At 34.4% G+C, this 19,470-nt stretch overlaps 1 protein-coding gene across 1 annotated transcript in view; it reads left to right on the plus strand.

The window, feature by feature from the left end:
- Cerkl (CERK like autophagy regulator) overlaps positions 1 to 19,470 on the plus strand; it is a 109,245-nt gene that overhangs the window by 81,881 nt on the left and 7,894 nt on the right. The window contains 5 exon segments of the mRNA XM_071619009.1: positions 3,939 to 4,081; positions 16,032 to 16,106; positions 16,894 to 17,071; positions 17,147 to 17,206; positions 17,902 to 18,036. Coding sequence (XP_071475110.1) covers positions 3,939 to 4,081; positions 16,032 to 16,106; positions 16,894 to 17,071; positions 17,147 to 17,206; positions 17,902 to 18,036 — 591 coding nt within the window.

Here is a 19,470-nt window from a genome sequence, read left to right on the forward strand (position 1 = left end):
CTCTAGTGGAGCTATTGATAGGAAGTGATTAGGAAGTCAATAAATGGCTTCTAGACAGGCTAGAGAGAGCCAAGAAAAATTCAATGGATATTATCCTCAAAGGGAAATTGCATGGAAATGGAAGGAGACCCTCATTGTTATACAAAATTACATACAAGAGGAAGTGAGGGAAAGGGAAAAAAACAAGGGGGAGAAATGAATTACAGTAGATGGGGTAGAGAGAGAAGATGGGAGGGGAGGGGAGGGGAGGGGAGGGGGGATAGTAGAGGATAGGAAAGGCAGCAGAATACAACAGACACTAGTATGGCAATATGTAAAACAGTGGATGTGTAACCGATGTGATTCTGCAATCTGTATATGGGGTAAAAATGGGAGTTCATAACCCACTTGAATCAAATGTGTGAAATATGTTATGTCAAGAACTATGTAATGTTTTGAACAACCAACAATAAAAATTAAAAAAAAATTCCTTCATAAAAGGAAAAAAAGAAAAATGATTTAATGAATAATGTTTAAGAAATGCTATTTCCCAAGATTTTAGGGTACTTTTAATGAGTTATATATATTTCTATGAAATTGTGACATGTTTCTAAAGCCCACAGAAACAGCACATCAGCATGCATGACAGCTAGTGCCCACTCTGGTGTGTTCTAGCAAACACTTAGATCCACTGCTAAAACTTGGAGGAACTTCATATTCCATATTGCCCGTGTTTGTTGGTCATGAAGAGGAAGTAATATCAACTGCACATACTTGGAGCACTAACAGTTACATTTACAAATGCGAATATACTTAAACCAATCTGTAGATTTTACAACCATGGAAAATTATAAATTTACTAAGTATTTACTATTTGTTTCAGTGTATTGAGTTTGTTGAATTAGTTTTTTTCTTTGGTTCCTTCTACTATTAACTAGACCCACATAATCTAGATTTTATTTGGCTAATGTTTACATTTTATCAGATCAACCATGATATCTGTACTACTTAAGTAGAAATACATCTTTCAGAAAAATGAAAAACATTGAATCAAAAACCAATACTATAATCAACATTTCAAAGATGTCAGTTGATAGATCAATTTATAAACTGCTATTTAAATTTTTTCCTTGTCACCATTTCAAAAGGGAAATAAAATATTAACCTTCAATTTTACTTTTCTAGACTAAATCATTCCACATGGAGCCATGGCAATAAGGAGTTTACTTACTCTAAAAACAAGAAGATATTCCATATGGAAAGGAATAATTACTATAGGGTTTATGTTTTAGAGTAACTTTTAAGTGTGATTAAATTAAATTTATATAGAAAGTTGAATATTTTTTTCTCTTAGGGTATGCAACCTCTTGTGATGTTTTTGTATTAAGCCTTAATTAAGTCTATCCCTTAGGTTGAAGAACTATACCTGAACATAACCTTAATGTTCTAGTAGTGGTTGACATAAATAAATATATATCTTCCTGAGTCATTCAATTTTGATCTGGTTTTATGGGTTTTCAAACTAATTTTCAGAGTAACAAAAATTCTCCTGAGGCTACTTTCATTGTTTTTTCTATGTAGAAAAGAATATAGTGAATAATAGTGCTGTCTTTAAGGGCAAATTTTCTTGTTTCAAATCCCTGTTCTACCACTTACTAGCGATATGACCATGGAAAAAGTACTTAATCTTTCTATGCTTAGTTTCCTAATCTGTAATTGGAGGCCATAGCATTTCTTGTATACATCTATGGCTCAAGTTAAATGAGGTAACACATGGAGAGTGCTGAGAACAGTGCCTAATTTTATATAGCGATGATTCACTATTAGTTTCAAAATATTTAACAGTGCATGTTATGACAAAATTTCAAAGATTTTTGTAGCAGAGCATATTATGGAAAGGCCATCTCTGCTAACTCCAGCAATGAGTTAACAGATGCCCAATGGTATAACTGTATGCAAGATTCCAGGAGCTGAGTATTGCCATCCTGTGTACATAGGAGTCAAGTTCTTTAGTGCAAAATTAAATGCTTTTTGGATGACTTTATGTTGTCCTTTTAGATCACACATAAATATCAGCATGTATACTGGTATGGATCATATGGACTATACTAAATTCATAAAATGTTTGGAAATCTAATGGAGATTTTTAAAATCAATGGGAAATATTCAAACCACACTTTGGTTTCTCCATTTATAAAGATGGAGTCAATGGCTAATGCACAGAATTATGAGGATTTAATAGTAAAGGATAAGCATATCTGACATATAGTTTGTCCCTAGTAGGTAATTATTTTAGTCAGCTTTTTTTGTTGCTGTGAACATAAGTCCCCAAAAGAACAATTTTAAAGGAGAAAAAGTTTATGGGTGCTCACAGTTTCAGAGGTCTCAGTCCAAGATTGACCAACTCTATTTTTCTGGGCCCAAGGTGAAGCAGAATACCACGGTGGAAGAGTGTGGAGGAGGAAAGCAGCTCAGGATATGGTAACAATGACAAGCAGAGTGCTCAGTTCATCAAGGATAAAATATATATCCCAAAGGCATGACTTCCATAAACTACCTCCTCCAGCCATACCCTACCTGCCTTGAGTTACCACCCAGTTAATTCCTATCAGGGTATTAATCTACTGATTTCATTATAACTCACTTTATCTAATTGTTTCACCTTTGAACCTTCTTTCATTGTCTCTCACAGGAGCTTTTGGGAGGCATCTCACATTTAAGTCATAACAGATAGTATCCCCTTTCTCTGAATCAGTCAACACATTGTAAAAACCTGGAATTCATTCAAACATAAAACAGTAAGGACAATGCCATGAAGAAAAAAAAAAAAAAAAGAAAGAAAGAAGAGCTGAATCTTTCTTATAACCACAGTGGACCGGGATTGCCTAGCCCTTGTGGGTGTTGACCTCAATTAGGAGAGGGGACTGGGAGGTAGAAGGAAATGATGCTTTCAGTATCTTTAAGAACCTCTCTCTGATTATACCCCATAGGCTGTTTTGTTTGGCACTTGGTTTTTAAAAATGTAACAAAGGCTAGTTGCTGGTATTTATAAATTAGGAGACTTACCCTAAAATCAGAATCTTTGGTTTTGCTAGAAAAATCCTATCTGCTTTTGCTCGGCCTCCCACATGATATGAAGGGACTGTAGTAGAAAAGCTGCCACCTCTTCAGAATGATCACGTTTTCTTATTGGCCCTTGAAGACCTTAAGTTTTGACACCTACTTTCCATAATGAGAAATCTTCCTCCTTTGGGGTAAATTGATAACATTTTGATAGTGAAGATTATTTTGCATCTTTTAAATAGAAGTACTATGAAAAAAAAATCAGATATCAGTTTTGTGTATCTTTCTCTCCCCAAATCTACTTACCATAAGACCTCAAAAAAATAAATAAATAAATAAAAATCAGCAGTACTATCTATAATCAAAGGGTAGTGACAGTACATTTAGAAGTGCATATAGCAGGAATGTCAATGAAAACCAGGTCAGGTTTGCAATTAGTATATTCATGTACTAGTGATAATTAGCAGTTCCTTCAATGAAAGCTTCATATTTTACATGATTTTTTTTATTGCTTTCATTTCAGAGTTTTATTGAGAATTAGCTGAATTTTATGACTTTGGTTGGTGTGAAAGGAATTGTAGGTGACAGTATTATTAACAAACAGAATGAGAATTGTATGCTTTTGAAAGATGTGAATTAACATGTTCAAAAGTTTTAATGCCTCAATGCACATAAAAATATTTTGTCTGTGGGGACTATCCAGGTTTTCTACTTAGAGTAACTTTACCTTTTCAGTGCTTGTGTCTTCTTAGCCATTGATTATACTACAAATAGAAGGTGAGTATGAGTCTTGCATATGACTATGTAAGATTAGTAAAATATTCAGAAGTCTAGATTTTGTGAGTAATTACCAATTATTTTGAAATTCTTGTTTTTGCTTAATTTCTTTTTTCTAGTGTTGTATGTGTTGGTGGAGATGGATCTGCTAGTGAAGTAGTCAATGCTTTGCTTCTCAGAGCCCAGAAGAGTGCTGGGATAGAAACAGACCAAATCCTAACTCCTGTCAGAGCACAGCTTCCACTCGGTTTAATACCAGCAGGCAAGTGGGTGGCCATGTATATGTTAAATTGACTCTCCTCCATCATTCCCTTTCCTACTTCCTAACCTAGTCAGTATGTATAAACCTTGAGTCTGAAAGACCCAAGATTGACTTCTGGCATCTCCACCAGCAAATGTGAGTCTTTGAACAATGCAATCTCTTTGAGCCTAGTTTTTCTATCTATAAAGTGGGGATAACTCATAATATTTACTTCATTACAGATTTGTTGTAGTACTAAATAAGATGGCATGTACTATGGGTTAAAAACATAGTTTAAACAATCAATAGATGAAATTAATATATTCTGCCTTCCATAGACAAGTCTAATGGTTACGTAGTACTAGATAGGAAGTTTCAAAATGGGACACCCATCAGTCAAATTGTTTTTAATTTCATACAAGGTAAAATGTGGAACTCGTGCAATTGAACTATAACCAGAAAACCTTGAATATCCAAAGATTCCTTCCAACTAGAAGGAGGATCCAAGCCCTAGAGGGTGAGCTCCATCAAGGCCAGACTGGTTATCTTTCCATCCACTACCATATTTCCAATGCCTGGAAGAGAATATAACACAGTGCAGGATAGTTTCTCAAGTGAATGAATATAAAGATGACTTTCTAGAGCAAATAGCAATTGAATCAGGCCTTAAAGTGGGTAGGCTCTATGGCCTAAAAAGATCAGTAAGCTATTTATTTTTTTAGCTACAAAAAATAATAACAGCAAAACCCAGAAGTGCTTATGAAATGGAAAACAGGCCATTGGATGGGAGATAATAGTGTCAAAATGGGCCAGACTGAAGCCACAGGGTCTGAATTGTATTTAAGAAGTAGTAGGGAACAATGGGTTGCTCCAGATCAAGGGAGCAACCTGATGGAGTTTGTTCTAGGAGAATTCATTTTGTAGCAAGACTTGGAATCATTACTGGAAGTGGGCATGAGGAGGTGGAAGCCAGGGAGAACTGCTAGAGCCAAACCCTGGTCCAGAAAAGAAAACACTTTCTGCAAGCTTCACCCTAAATTATTATTTAAATAAACAACAATGAAGGAAATTGATTTTTTTTTCATTCTTAAAACATCATGCCCTGTTTTTAAAAGGAGGAAAAATGTTTTCATTCTGAAAATAATGCACATGGTTAGAAGAAAATTTATTCTATTGATAGCCATGACTTTTAGAATATTTAATATTGCTGCTAAATTGACCAAGGACCAAAGATGGCCAAATGTCTTTTGAGAGTATAAAATCATAAAAACAAGAATGTAAAAATGGAGATTATTAGGATAAATTATGATATAATTGTAAGTTATATGTAGAAAAATCTATAATGGTCCATAAGTGGAAGATAACAAATAACCTCAATTCAAAGGAGGAAAAAGATGAATTATTTGGGGATTTTTTAAATGTCTTTTGTTGTTGTTATCATTTTTGTAGTTCTGAATGCAGTTAGTGTAACCCTTCCAACATGTCCCTCCATGCAAAATGGATGTGTTTAGTAAGTCACTGTTTTTCTTCATTAGAGCCTAAATTCCTGAGGTCATGAGCTGCCATGCATCAAAAGTGGAAAAGGGTGTCCCAAGAAGTATGCATTTGGCATAAAGTGGGCACTTAGCTACGCTAGCTATGCTTATGTTTTTAATATGCAACTATGATTTAATAAAGAAATAGCATTACATTTTTATAATTTTAAAGCAAATTTCTAATTTCAAAAATAAACTGTATTCAGTGGGTATCTGTGGAAACACCATTGTAATGCTTTTTGTTTAAAAGATGACAGCATGCTGCCAAAATTCTGGTTGTTGGATAGGAGTTCCAGCTTACTAATTCCATCTAATAGGAGGAGAAAGTCATGTGTGGGCTGTATTTAATATGAGGACGCTATGCCTAGTCAGGGCTTTTGATAGAGAATGGAAACAAGAGCTAGGCAGGAAGTTTCCAAGCTGAACATGAGGAGACAGTCTGCCTTTGAAGCCATTTGCCTCCTGGAGAGAGACACCCAGAGGGAGAGTGTTTAGTAAATTACTCCACTGAGCCAACAGACTAAGCCGCTGAATTATGGTCAGACTCAAATGGATCAGATGTGGGGAAGCCTGTATTTGAACTGCTGGCCATTAGGAATGGTGTTTGTTGCTATGGGAACTGGTGCTAAGGAACTATACAGAGAGATTCCCATTAAAACTGGGGAGGGGGGTGGATAGAGGAAAAAGCCTGAGAGGACATAAAAATAAAAAAGCAATCCAGTTGTTGTAAAACAAGGCTCAATCCACATACTGATGGCTGTGAACCATATATTCCTATAGAGTTTGCATAAATAAATTCATGCTTTCCAATTAATTTGAGGAGAATAAAATATTGCCGAGGGACTGTTAATTTCTATGATATTTCAGGCAAAGAACCAAAGTGTAGGTGCTGTTTTCATGAGAATTTTAGATATGCTTGACTAGGAAGTCATTACATCACATTTATCTGTTTGGATGTGGGAGACATTAACAGCCTTATGAATATTCATGATGTCTGGTTAATTAAGTTAATTGTTCTGCAGAAGTGCTTGCACTTCCAAGGACATTTTTTTTTTCTCTTTTCTTTTCCTTTTTTTTTTTCCCCCCCAAACCTCTGTAGTGTCTGCCTGGTAAACATCTATCTTGCTTTACGTGAACTGCTACTTCTGTCCTTACACTTTGTATTTGGCACATTTTAGCAGGTCTGGGGAGAGGGAGGGTGGGCAAAGTTGCTGGTAGTGTTAAGAAAAATAACTCTTTAGGCTAATTAAAATGTTTACCTTAAGGTAGAACATTTATAGCTTTTGTGAGAATGTTAAAATTACACCGTTGTTATTTATGTGAGCAGCATGTTCTTTTGGCATGTAGACATCTTTTCAAATAGAGTACAATTTTCTGAAACAAAATGTGATCTTTCAGGTTTTTCAAACAAAAATCTAAAAGCCTCTATAATTTTGGAGTTTTACATTTACTTTCTCGTGAACTTTTCTTTTTTCTTCAGAATGTTAAAAAACACCCCATTCAAAGATCAAGGTATGCACTAATGAGTAGGTGACCTAAATAATTTTCTGGTTTCTGGTCATGCCTAGTATCTGCTAAATTCTACAGAATTAGGAAGAAGTTGCAATGTTGCAAAGTCTGAGAGGACACAAAAATAAAATCCATCTCTAGCATTCTGAAATGATTTGTGTTTGGGCAAACTCAGCATTCTTCAAACTCACAGGGAATAAATAGTATTTTCTTGAGTCATGATATGTGTCATTCTCTATTGCACATGACAACATTTCATTGTTTTTAAATGGCCTTTCTACAGGAATGCTTTTATGGTTTACTCCTAATCAACCGTGGCAATGGAGGAAATGTATTAAGTGGAGTACTATAATCCATCGATAATCCTAAATATTTCTAATTACATGGCTTCCTCCAAATTCTTTACCATAAATCTGATTGGGAAGAAAAGATTGATTAGTTTCTTCTTTATTTTTCTTTTTCATTCCAGATGAATTAGCAATTAGATGACCAAAAGGCAAGCTGTAGAAGGTCAAAAGTCATTGGAAAGGCCTAGATTAAAATCCATAGAGTAACGGGTTTCTAACCACTTATTCTCAAACCTGGAGTGTGTATAAGTCACTTGAAGAGTGCAGGCACACATGAACACCCATGCTACATGCCTTGGAGGTGAAACAGGAATTTGCATTTTTAACAAGCTCCCAGGTAATCTTAATACTGCACATAGACCACACGTTCAATCCATACCTCAAGACACTATGCACACAAATCACCTGAGGATCTTAAAATCTTCTGTCTCTGATTCAGTATGCCTGGAGTGCAGCCCAAGGGTCAATATTTTTTTAAATTAATTTGTTTCCATTAATAACTGTCTCAAACTACTTATCTTCATCTACTTTTAAATTGACATAAAATTGTATATATTTAACAAGTACAACATGATATTTTGCAATGTGTATTCATAGTAGAATGGCTAAATTGAGACAATTAACATATGCATTACCTCACATACTTATTTTGGGAAAATACTTCAACTCTACACCCAGCAATTTTCCAGTATGTAACACATTCTTAACTATAGTCACCATTTTGTACAATAGATCTCTTGCACTTAATCTTCCTAACTTAAATTTTTCCTCATCTGACAAATATGTCTTTGAGCTTCCCTTCCTCCAGGCCTTGGTACTGTGAACTCTGTGCTTCTGTGAGTTCTTTATTTTTTTTTAATTTATTTTTTGTTTCAAGATCCCACATATAAGTGAGATCAGGCAGCATTTGTCTCTCTGTGGCTCTTATTTCACTAGAACATCATCTTCCAAGTTTAACTATGTTGTCACAAAATATGTAATTTCCTTCTTTTTTTTAAAAGTATTTTTTATTAAATTATTTATTCTAATTTGTTATTACATGATGGCAGAATGCAATTCATTTTATATTACACATATAGAGTACATTTTTTCAAGTCACTGGTTATATACAAAGTATTTTCACACCATTCATGTCTTCATACATGTACTTGGAGTAATGATGTCTAACTCATTCCACCCTTTATCCTACTCCCATATCCCTTCCCTCCCCTTTGCTCTATATAAAGTTCCTCCATTTCTCCCATGCTCCTCACCATTGCCATTATGAGTCAGCATCCTCATATCAAAGAAAACATTCAGCCTTTGGTTTTTGGGGATTGGCTTACATCACTTAGCATTATGTTCTCCCACTCCATCCATTTACCTGCAAATGCCATGATTTTATTCTCTTTTAATGCTGAGTAATATTTCATTGTGTATATATATCAAAGTTTCCCTATCCATTCATCTACTGAAGGGTATCTGGGTTGGTTCCACAATTTAGCTACTGTGAATTGTGCTGCTTGTAAACATTGAGGTGGCTGTGTCCCTGTAGTATGCTATTTTTAAGTCCTTTGTGTAAACCGAGGAATGTAAACTGAGGAGTGAGATAGTGGTGGTTCTATTCCAAGTTTTCCAAGGAATCTCCATACTGCTTTCCAGATTGGCTGCATCATTTGTAGTCCCACCAGCAATGTATGAGTGTGCCTTTCCCCCCAGATCCTCACAAATACTTATTATTGTTTGTATTCTTGATGGCTGCCATTCTAACTAAAGTGAGATAATATCTTAGAGTAGTTTTGATTTTGCATTTCTCTGCTAGAGATGTTGAACATTTTTTCATATGTTTGTTAATTGATTGTATATCCTCTTCTGAGAAGTGTCTAGAAGTTTTCTGGCAGAACTTTTTGAGTCTTTTAGGTACAGAATCATATCATTGGCAACTAGTAATAATTTGAGTTCTTCTTTTCCTATCCATATCCCTTTAATTTCTTTTGTCTGTCTAATTGATCTGGCTAGAATTTCAAAACTATGTTAAATAGAAGCCATGAAAGAGGGCATCCCTGTCTTGTTCCAGTTTTTAGAGGGAATGCTTTCAATTTTTCTCCATTTAGAATGATGTTGGCCTTGGGCTTAGCATAGATAACTTTTACAATGTTGAGATATGTTCCTGATATCCCTAGTTTTTCTAGTGTTTTGAACATGAAGCAGTGCTGTATTTTGTCAAATACTCTCTCTATCTATTGAGATGATATGACTTTTATCTTTTAGTCTATTGATGTGATGAATTACATGTATTGATTTCTATATGTTGAACCAACCTTGAATCCCTGGGATGAACCCTACTTGATCGTGGTGCACTATCTTTTTGATATGTTTTTGTATTTGATTTGCTAGAATTTTATTGAGAATTTTTGCATCTGTGTTTATTAGAGATATTGGTCTGAAGTTTTTGATTTGTTTTGTTTTGTTTTGATGTGTCTTTGTCTGGTTTTGGAATCAGGGTGATATTGGCCTCATAGAATGTGTTTGGAAGTGTTCCTTCTTTTTCTATTTCATGAAATACTTTTGAGTAGTATTGATGTTAGTTCTTCTCTCAAGGTCTTGTAGAACTCAGTTGTGCATCCATCCAGTCCTGGGCTTTTCTTGGTTGGTAGGCTTCTGATGGCATCCTCTATTTCCTTGCTTGAAATTGACCTGTTTAAATTGTGTATATCATCCTGATTTAGTTTGAGCATATCAAATGCCTACAGAAACTGGTCAATGCCTTCAATATATTCTATTTTATTGAAGTACAAGTTTTCAAAATAATTTCTAATTATCTTCTGTATTTCTGTAGTGTCCGTTGTGATAGTTCCTTTTTTATCACAGATGTTTGTAATTTGAGTTTTCTTTCTCCTTCTCTTTGTTAGCAAGGCTAATGGTTTATCAATTTTATTTATTTTTTTCAAAGAACCAACTTTTTTGTTTTGTCAATTTTTCAATTTTTGCTTCAATTTCATTGATTTCAGCTCTGATTTTAATTATTTCCTGTCTTCTAATGCTTTTGGTGTTGATTTGTTCTTCTTTTTCTAGGGCTTTGAAATGTAATGTTAGGTCATTTATTTGTTGTCTTTTTCTTCTTTGAAGGAATGAACTCCATGCAATGAACTTTCCTCTTAGAACTGCCTTCATAGTGTCTCAGAGATTTTGATGTGTTGTATCAGTGTCTTCATTTACCTCTAAGAATTTTTTAATCTCTTCCTTGATGTCTTCTGTAACCCATTGTTCATGCAGTAGCATATTATTTTGTCTCCAGGTGTTGGAGTAACTTTTATTTTTTATTTTATCATTGATTTCTAATTTCATTTCATTGTGATCTGATAGAATGCAGGGTAGTATCTCTACTTTTTTTGTATTTACTATGAGTTGTTTGTGGCATAATATATAGAGAAGGATCCATGTGCTGCTGAGAAGAAAGTGTATTTGCTTGTTGATGGATAATATATCTTATATATTATTATTATATATTTATATACAAGTTATTGATTGTATTCTTGAGTTCTGTAGTTTCTTTGTTTAGCTTTTGTTTGGAAGATCTGTCCAGTGGTGAAAGAGGTGTGTTAAAGTCACCCTGAATCATTGTATTGTGGTCTGTTTGACTCTTGAACTTGAGTTTGATTGATGAACGTAGATGCTCCATTATTTGGGGCATATATATTTATAACTGTTATGTCTTGTTGATGTATAGTTCCCTTAAGCAGTCTAAATATCCATCTTGATCTCTTTTGAGTAACTTTGGCTTGAAGTCTACTTTATTTGATATGAGGATGGAAACCCCTGCTTATTTACACAGACCGTGTGAATGGTATATTTTATGTCAACCTTTTACCTTTAGTCTGTTTATGTCTTTTCCTATGAGATGAGTCTCTTGAAGGCAGCATGTTGTTGTTGATTTTTTTTAATCAAATCTACCAGTCTATATCTTTTGATTGGTGAGTTTAGGCCATTAACATTCAGGGTTATTATTGGGACATGATTTATATTTCTGGTCATTTTTGTTTATTTTTGGTATTTAACTTGACTTGGTTTCTCCTTTGGTTGACTTTTCATTTATTGTAGTTCTTCCCTTTTGTAGATTTTCATTATTATTTTTCATTTCCTTCTCATGGAATGTTCTGTAGTGCAGGATTTCTTGCAGTACACTCTTCTAGCTATGTTTATCATGGAAGGTTTTAATTTCATCATCAAATCTGAAGCTTAATTTTGCTGGATATAACATTCTTGGTTGCCACCCATTATCTTTTAGAGCTTGGTATATGTTATTCTAGGATCTCCTGGCTTTGAGGTTCTGAGTTAAAAAATTTGCTGAGATCCGAATTCATCTTCCCATATAAGGGAAGACGAATTCCCTCATATGGGAAGACGAATTAGGATCTCAGCAGATTTTTTTTTTCTCTTGCGGTCTTTAAAATTCTATCCTAATTCTGTATGCTAGGCATTTCATTATAATGTGTCTTGGAGTAGATCTGTTGTAATTTTTTACATTTGGTGCTCTATAGGCCTCTTGCATTTGATTTTCCAATTCATTCTTCATGCTTGGGAAATTTTCTGGTATTATTTCATTGAAGAAATTGTGCATTCCGTTGGTTTGAATCTCTGAACCTTCCACTATCCCAATAAATTTTAAATTTGTTTTTTTGATGGTATCCCATAATTCTTGGATATTCTCTTCATGGTTTCCCTATTGTTTCTTTCACTTCAATGATTTCTGTTTTTTGTTTTTTTTTTTTCTTTTTTTAAGAATCTCTATCTCTTTCTTGAAGTTACCTCTTGCTACCTATATTTGCTCTCTTATCTCTTTGTTGGAGTGATCAATTTTTGCCTGTATCTGCTCATTTAGGTGGTTCTTTAATTCCCAAATCTTTTGAGTTATGTATATTCTGAACTCCTTCTCTATCTATGGATTCTATTGCTGAAGTATCTTGGTTTGTTTGGGGCACTTTTCTCATTTGTTTTTCATGATGTCTATGTGTCTTTCTCTATTGCAGTGTAGATCCAAGATATGACAGCTTCTGCCCTATTGTCTTATAGTGTTCCTACAGGTTACCAATACTTCACCTTTAAGTGGGAGATCAGTATTATAGCATCCAGTGTACCCAATTTGCAGCCATAGATCAGTTAGCTTCTATTTTTACACTTACAGTTTTATCACTATAATCAGAAATGATGAGTTCAGGTGTCTTCTACCATACAGTCAATAGGTCTGTGTAATGGTTTGCAGTTTCTAATGGTAGAAGGGGGTTTTGAGGGTTTGGCTGAGATGTTTATGAGGTAGGATGTGAGACTATAGAGAATTAGATTATATGACTAGTGAGAGAGTAATCATGAGAAGTTGGTTGTTAGTAGGAGAAATAAGAGAGAGGCAACCCCACACAAGACTCCGTGCAACAGGATAACTGTTAGCACCCCTAGTAAAGATACCTCTGCTGCAGCCAGACCCTCAGGGACCTTGGTGACGTCTTACCAGATCCTTATTGTTGTCCCTTGATAGAAGCAGCAATATTCTAGTTTCATGGCAGCGACAGCCTCAAGCCTATATGTACCCTGATGTTGGGCAGTGGAGCCACACTTTGGTGAATCAGGAACCCCAGCACAGGGCAGGGTGCCTCCCCATGCAGGTGCTGGGGCAGGCCTCTCTCTGGGTCTTAAATATTATTTTTAGTTGTAGTTGGACATTTATTTATTTATTTTTATGCGGTGCTGAGGATCAAACCCAGTACCTCGCACGTGCTAGATGAGCGCTCAGTCCAGGATTTTATTCTTTTTAAAGCCTGCATAATATTCCATTGCAATGTTTATACCACTTTCTTTATCCATTTTTTTTTATTGATGGACACTTAGGTTGACCCCATATGTTGGCTATTGTGAACAATGCTGCAATGAACAGTATCTCTTTGTCATACTGATGAAATGAAATATCCAGTAGTGGGGTTGCTGATTCACATAGTAGTTCTATTTTCTGTTTTTTGAGGAACCTCCATAATATTCTCCATAGCAACTATACCATTTTGCATTTCCAATAAAAGTACACAAGATTCAAATTTCTTTATGTCCTGGACATTTGTTTTCTTTTTATAACAGCCATCCTGATGGGTGTGAGGTGATATCTCATTGTGGTTTAAATTTCATTTCTGGTTAGTGATACTTAACCTTGTTTTTCATATACTTGTTGGCTATTTGTATGTCTTCTGTGGAGAAATGACTATTCTAAATCTTTGCCCATTTTAAAGCCATTTTAAATCTTCTTTTTTCTTGACTTATTTTTACTTCCTTGTATGTAGTCAGTGTGCTATATATACCATCCTTTATATACATGATTACATGCATTATATTTATAAATATATGATGGTAGTTCCCTACTATTATAATGGAGCTGAAAAATTCCTATTACTTAGTGAATATGCAGCTGAAAAGAGAGGCAGGAGATAAGAAATTGCAGGAGAAGGAAAAGAACCACCTCTATGAAAATTCACAGCAAAGGGGGAAGTATTTGCAGACCTCAATAAGCTTCTGAAAAAGTTTGAAAACATGGATCCAAACCCCCAAAGGTTTACGATAATAAATATGGGTCTTCATGGTGCATTATATTACTTTGGCTACTTTGTGTCTTTTGTGGTTCCATATGAATTTTAAGATATTTTTCCTATCTCAAAAAAAAAAAGCCATTAGAATTTCGATAGGGATTACATTGAATCTACAAATCGCTTTGGGTAGTATGGACATCTCAGCAATATTCATTCTCCCAGTTCATGAACATGAGGTATCTATCTATTTGTCCCATCTCTAGTTTCTTTCATCAGTGTTTTGTAGTTTTCAGTGTAAAGTTTTTTCACTCCCTTGGTTAAATTTATTTCTAAGTACTTTCAGAGGGCAGATATTGTAAATGGGATTATTTATTTCTTTTCACGTAGTTTGTTGTAAGTGCATATAGAAACACTACTGATTTTTGTATGTTGATTTTTGTATCCTGAAATTTTACCAAATTTGTTCATTACTTCTTAGATTTTTGGTGAAGTCTTTAGTGTTTTCTATGTATAAGATCATGTTCCTAGCAACAGTGACAATTTAACTTCTTCCTTTCCAGTTTGTAATTTCTTTCTCTTAAAAATAACTGCTCTCGCTAGAACTTCCAGTATTATTTTGAATAGAAGGGGTTCAAGTGGGCATCCTTGTATTGTTTCTGATGGGCACCAATGTTTTAATAAGCACGTGGGTGTTGTCATTTCTCTGTGGGCTATACTTTGATAATAAGGATTAGACAGACCCTAGCTTGCCTTTTGGTGAATCATTTGGAACCAATCTAAGAACTGGTTAGGACAAATTTTTCTTTAAATTATTACTAGAGGTCTGTCTTAATTATGTATATTTGTTATTAGTAATTGAAATATGGTTATTAATGATTAATGCTTAGATAGAAACCTAGTAATTAATAGTAATGAAGTCTTGATGGATAATGGCTGAGATGCCTCAGTTTCTCCAACTGAGAATTCAAGAATATAGTTTCAAGTGGCACAAGTAGGATCCTGTCTGACTGCACAGGGAAGCATCCAATAACGCAACACAGGAGCAGGCTAATTACTAGTTTTGTAATTAGTAATTAGCACACCATACCAGTGGTTTTGAAACTCTCAGCTATTATTAGACTTATTTTCTGTGTTATTTAATGCAAGAAAAATCTGTAGCTTAATTCACTATTTTTAGTACTTTTAACCCCTTTTGAGCCTCTTGGAAATGAGCAAGGCTAGCTAGTATTCCTCCTTCTGAGATAGGCCTTTGTACCTGATTTCAGTCCCACATAGATGTTATAGGGGCCTAATTTGGGGAATTCTTTTTTTCTATGGGCTGGTGAGGGGAAAATCCTTGTGAGTCTTAAATTATCCTAGTAACTCTGACAATGAGAAATTGATTTCTTATTGTCTAAGATATAGATTTTTGTACCTTAAAAAATAATCCAAAGCTAAATACTTCCTTCATATAGGACACTATCTTCTTTTTTTTTTTTTTTTTTTTTTTTTGGTCAAATAATAGGTAGGAGTCCCATTTGGGACTTATCTCTAAGGCTCATTAAATATACTTAGAGACTACCCATTCAAGTTTATAATATTAAATTTTTGTTTTATTTATTATTTGGATTTTTATTATATATTTATGCATTTGTCACTACTCTCCAGAGCAACCCTTCTGCTGTTGGTGCTCATTTTGGTTTAAAAGCTAAAGCACCTTCATTAAAGTTGGGGCTTTGATGTAGCAAGCATTTGGGAGAGGGTAGAAAAATGGGTATTCATTAAAAAAAAACTAAATAGGAACTGTATACTGTTTGCTCATTTTCAAATCGTTTAAAAGTTCAACAAATAACACAGTACATATTTGATGCACATTTATGCAGTCAGGGGAAAGCAGTACTTTCATTGATGTTTCCATTAATTTTTCTGATGTTATAAATTTTCATTAATTTTTAGTCTGAACATTACATAGTGACATTTATATAAAATAAGAGCAGATGTTAATTTAAAACATATGCCATACTGATAGTGCATGTTTTAAAAATTGCTTTGGCAGGATCTACTAACATATTGGCACATTCTCTTCATGGGGTCCCTCACGTAGTAACTGCAACTTTGCACATTATAATGGGTAAGAATTCTTCCAAAGAAGTTTGTTTTGTAAGGAAGTTTTTATTTATGTAAGAAACACTGTTTTATTTCTGCCAGTTGTATCTAAGGAATGGCAAGTTCTTTGTCTCTTGAGATCAGAGAAATGTTTGACTGAAACCAAGAAGTCAATTAGGCAGGGCTTCACTATTTGGATTACTTATTCAAAATATTGTTTTGTAAAGAGTAGTAAATGAAGCTTTACTATAATCTTGATAGAAAAAAAATACTAATGATGTTCAAAACCACAATTTTATAATCAGATCCAGAAGAATCTATGGATATTATTTTAGTATATAACATAAACATTTTTTTTTTTTTAGTATACCAAGACTCTCGGGCTAGGATTATGTTAAAATAAAAAAAAAAATTACAAGAAAATTATTTTAACCAGAACACATCTGTAGTCTATTAATCATCCCAATTTGGAACATTTTATTTTAGAAAAATACAACGCAAAACTACAGTTAAATCTAAGTTTATTTTGTGCATCAACTTCAACATTACTTCCTTAGCTGTGTTTTATATGAAATAGCAATAAGCTGAAAAATTTACTGCTTTAGGTTTTTCACTTAGAATTTAGAAAAGTTACAAATGATGTCTATAATAGTTATAGGTAAAGAGAGATGAAGAGAAAGCAAGGATATTCATTGTGGTGTACAGTACCTTGAGATACTATCCCATAGATAAATAATTGTGGTCTTTGATGTTTGCTGCTTTGATAACTAGATGTACTTCATTCACTGACTAATATTCAATACAAAATTCAGGGCACATACAGCCAGTTGATGTCTGCTCCTTCAGTACCACTGGCAAGCTTCTTCGCTTTGGGTTTTCAGCCATGTTTGGCTTTGGTGGTAGAACTTTGGCTCTTGCAGAAAAATATCGATGGATGTCTCCTAACCAACGGAGAGATTTTGCTGTAATAAAGGCACTAGCAAAACTTGAGTAAGTATTTTTCTTAAACCAAGAATTTTGTTTCATGGGGTCAATGACTATTAATAATAAATTTTATTATTTTAGGCCAGAGGATTGTGAAATATCATTTTTACCACTTAATGTCTCTCAGGATGACCCAAAAATGTAAGTTAAAGCTCAATGTAATAACATCTGTATCCTTCTTTAAAGCATAAAACATTTTGAAATAATTTACTAGACTTGTGATCTTAGGTTATTTTCTTATATACTAAGAGTCAAGAGTATAGAATCACAGACTCCTGCACGTTCTAGTAAGCATATAGTTTGGCTTCTGTCTTCAGGACACATACATCCAGTCGAATCCATTTATTTATTCATTCAACAGCTGTTTGAGTGCCTACTGCATGCTAGACACTTTAGATATATTCATGAGCCCAAACCCAAACAAAACTTGCAATTTTGGCCCTCATGAGAATTTTAGTCTAGTGTGGAAAACAAATATTAATCAAAGCCAAACTGAGGAAGGGCTCTACTCATGAAAGTAATTGAAAATCATTGTTTCTTATAATACTGTTCTACCATTAGATGAATTAACACATTATCAGGTTGGCAGGACAAAATTTCTCATATATTTTCACTTACTATTTAATAAAATCTTTAATATATACAAGGATGGGTTCTCTAATTTCTTCATACCTAATAGGTACCATGTGCATGTGTGTGTGTGACATGTTTTGTCTCTGTTTTGTTCTCTTTCTTTCAGGAGGGCACAGGGATTACTCAACTCTGGTAAGTCCAAGAGCAGCACCTCCTTGTGACCTGAGCCAGGCTGTATTGGCATTGTGCTCTGGTGAGGAAAGTAACTAGTCACGTTCATTGCCTTTAGACTGTAATGATCAATGGCAAATGATCCAGGGTCAGTTCTTGAATGTCAGCATTATGGCAATTCCCTGCCTGTGTTCAGTGGCACCCAGAGGCTTGGCACCTAATACCAGGTAAGTAAGCATTTTTATTGAGTTCTTGATATTCTTTTTATAAACCCAATTTTTTCTTTCATGATGCCCAGTTTACCTTTGGCTAGCTAGAAACTGCCTAATAGGTAGTGTCTCTTGGCACGTAAGAGTTTCTGAAGGATTTATTATCCTTCAGATAACAAAATTTTCTGAGTAGGTTGAGAAAAACTGTTGAACTAGAAATTTTGCCAGATAATCATTGACCTTTTGGTATCACTAAGGCTAAAATCACATTCCTTTGGTTTTCTTGACTTCATCTTGTTATTTCATGCCTACCTTATTTCCTTTGCTTATTTACGTTTTTACTGGTTGTTGAAAACATTACATTCTGATGTTTCTTGTGAATATCTATTTCATTCTTAAAGCAAACAGAAATATCCTTAACATGAAAAGGATAGCACATGTGTTTTCATTTGAAACTTTAAAGGAAACATTTCAGTTCCACTTAATGTGAACTATGATGCATAGGATTCCACTACACATACTTTTAGTTAAATACATTATGAGACATTTTATAAATTTCATCTATAGATAGACATTATTGCTCTTGCAATAATGATTTTTTTTGAATCATTGTCCATTATGAGTATGAAAATATCTCTCCCAAATTCCAATCCTGTATAGTAAAAAGGGTCATGACTATTGTAAAATAAGGTTTTGTTAGCTTTTCATTGCTGTTACAAAATACCTAAGAAAATCAACTTAAAAGATAAGATTTATTTCGGCTTATGATTTCAGTCCACAGCTGGCTGGCTGGCTTCATTCCTGTAGGCTTGTGGTAAGGCAGAGAATTGTGGTGGAGAGTGTGTAGTAGAGAAAAGCTTCTCACTTCATAGTGGCCAGGAAGGAGAGAGAGAAGAGATAGGTAGGGAACAATAAATACCCTCCCAAGGGGTGCTCCCAGAGATCTATTTTCTCTAACTCAGCCACACTATATTTTCCTCCATCTCCCAGTAGTCCATTCAATTATTAACCCATCAATAGATTAATCCAATAGATGAAATCAGAGCTCTGGTGATCCAGTCACTTCTCAAAAGCCTCTGAACATTGCTGAGTTAAGAATCAAGCCTTTGACACAGGAGGCTCTGAGAGACATTTCACATCCAAACTGTAACAACATCAACTCTAGATTTTCTCTGTAAGTGGAATGAAAGGATGACTTCTGTACTTTGGCAATTTATAACATACTAATGATTAGTTTTAACTTCCCTGCAAAATATTTAACCAGAAAAATTAACATCTAGAAAAGGGAGTGATTTTAAAATTCTTCCTTGGTAATTGCTATAAAGGTAATAAACATGTATCCAAAGATAGAGGGGGAAAAAAAGAGAAACTAACAACTTTAATAATAAAAACCCAGATGGCAAGGTTCACATTAAGCATGTCTAGTGCAGAAAGTTGGAAGGAGGGTTTTGA

Source organism: Marmota flaviventris, chromosome 11 (assembly GCF_047511675.1).
Source record: "Marmota flaviventris isolate mMarFla1 chromosome 11, mMarFla1.hap1, whole genome shotgun sequence".
Classification (NCBI taxonomy): domain Eukaryota; kingdom Metazoa; phylum Chordata; class Mammalia; order Rodentia; family Sciuridae; genus Marmota; species Marmota flaviventris.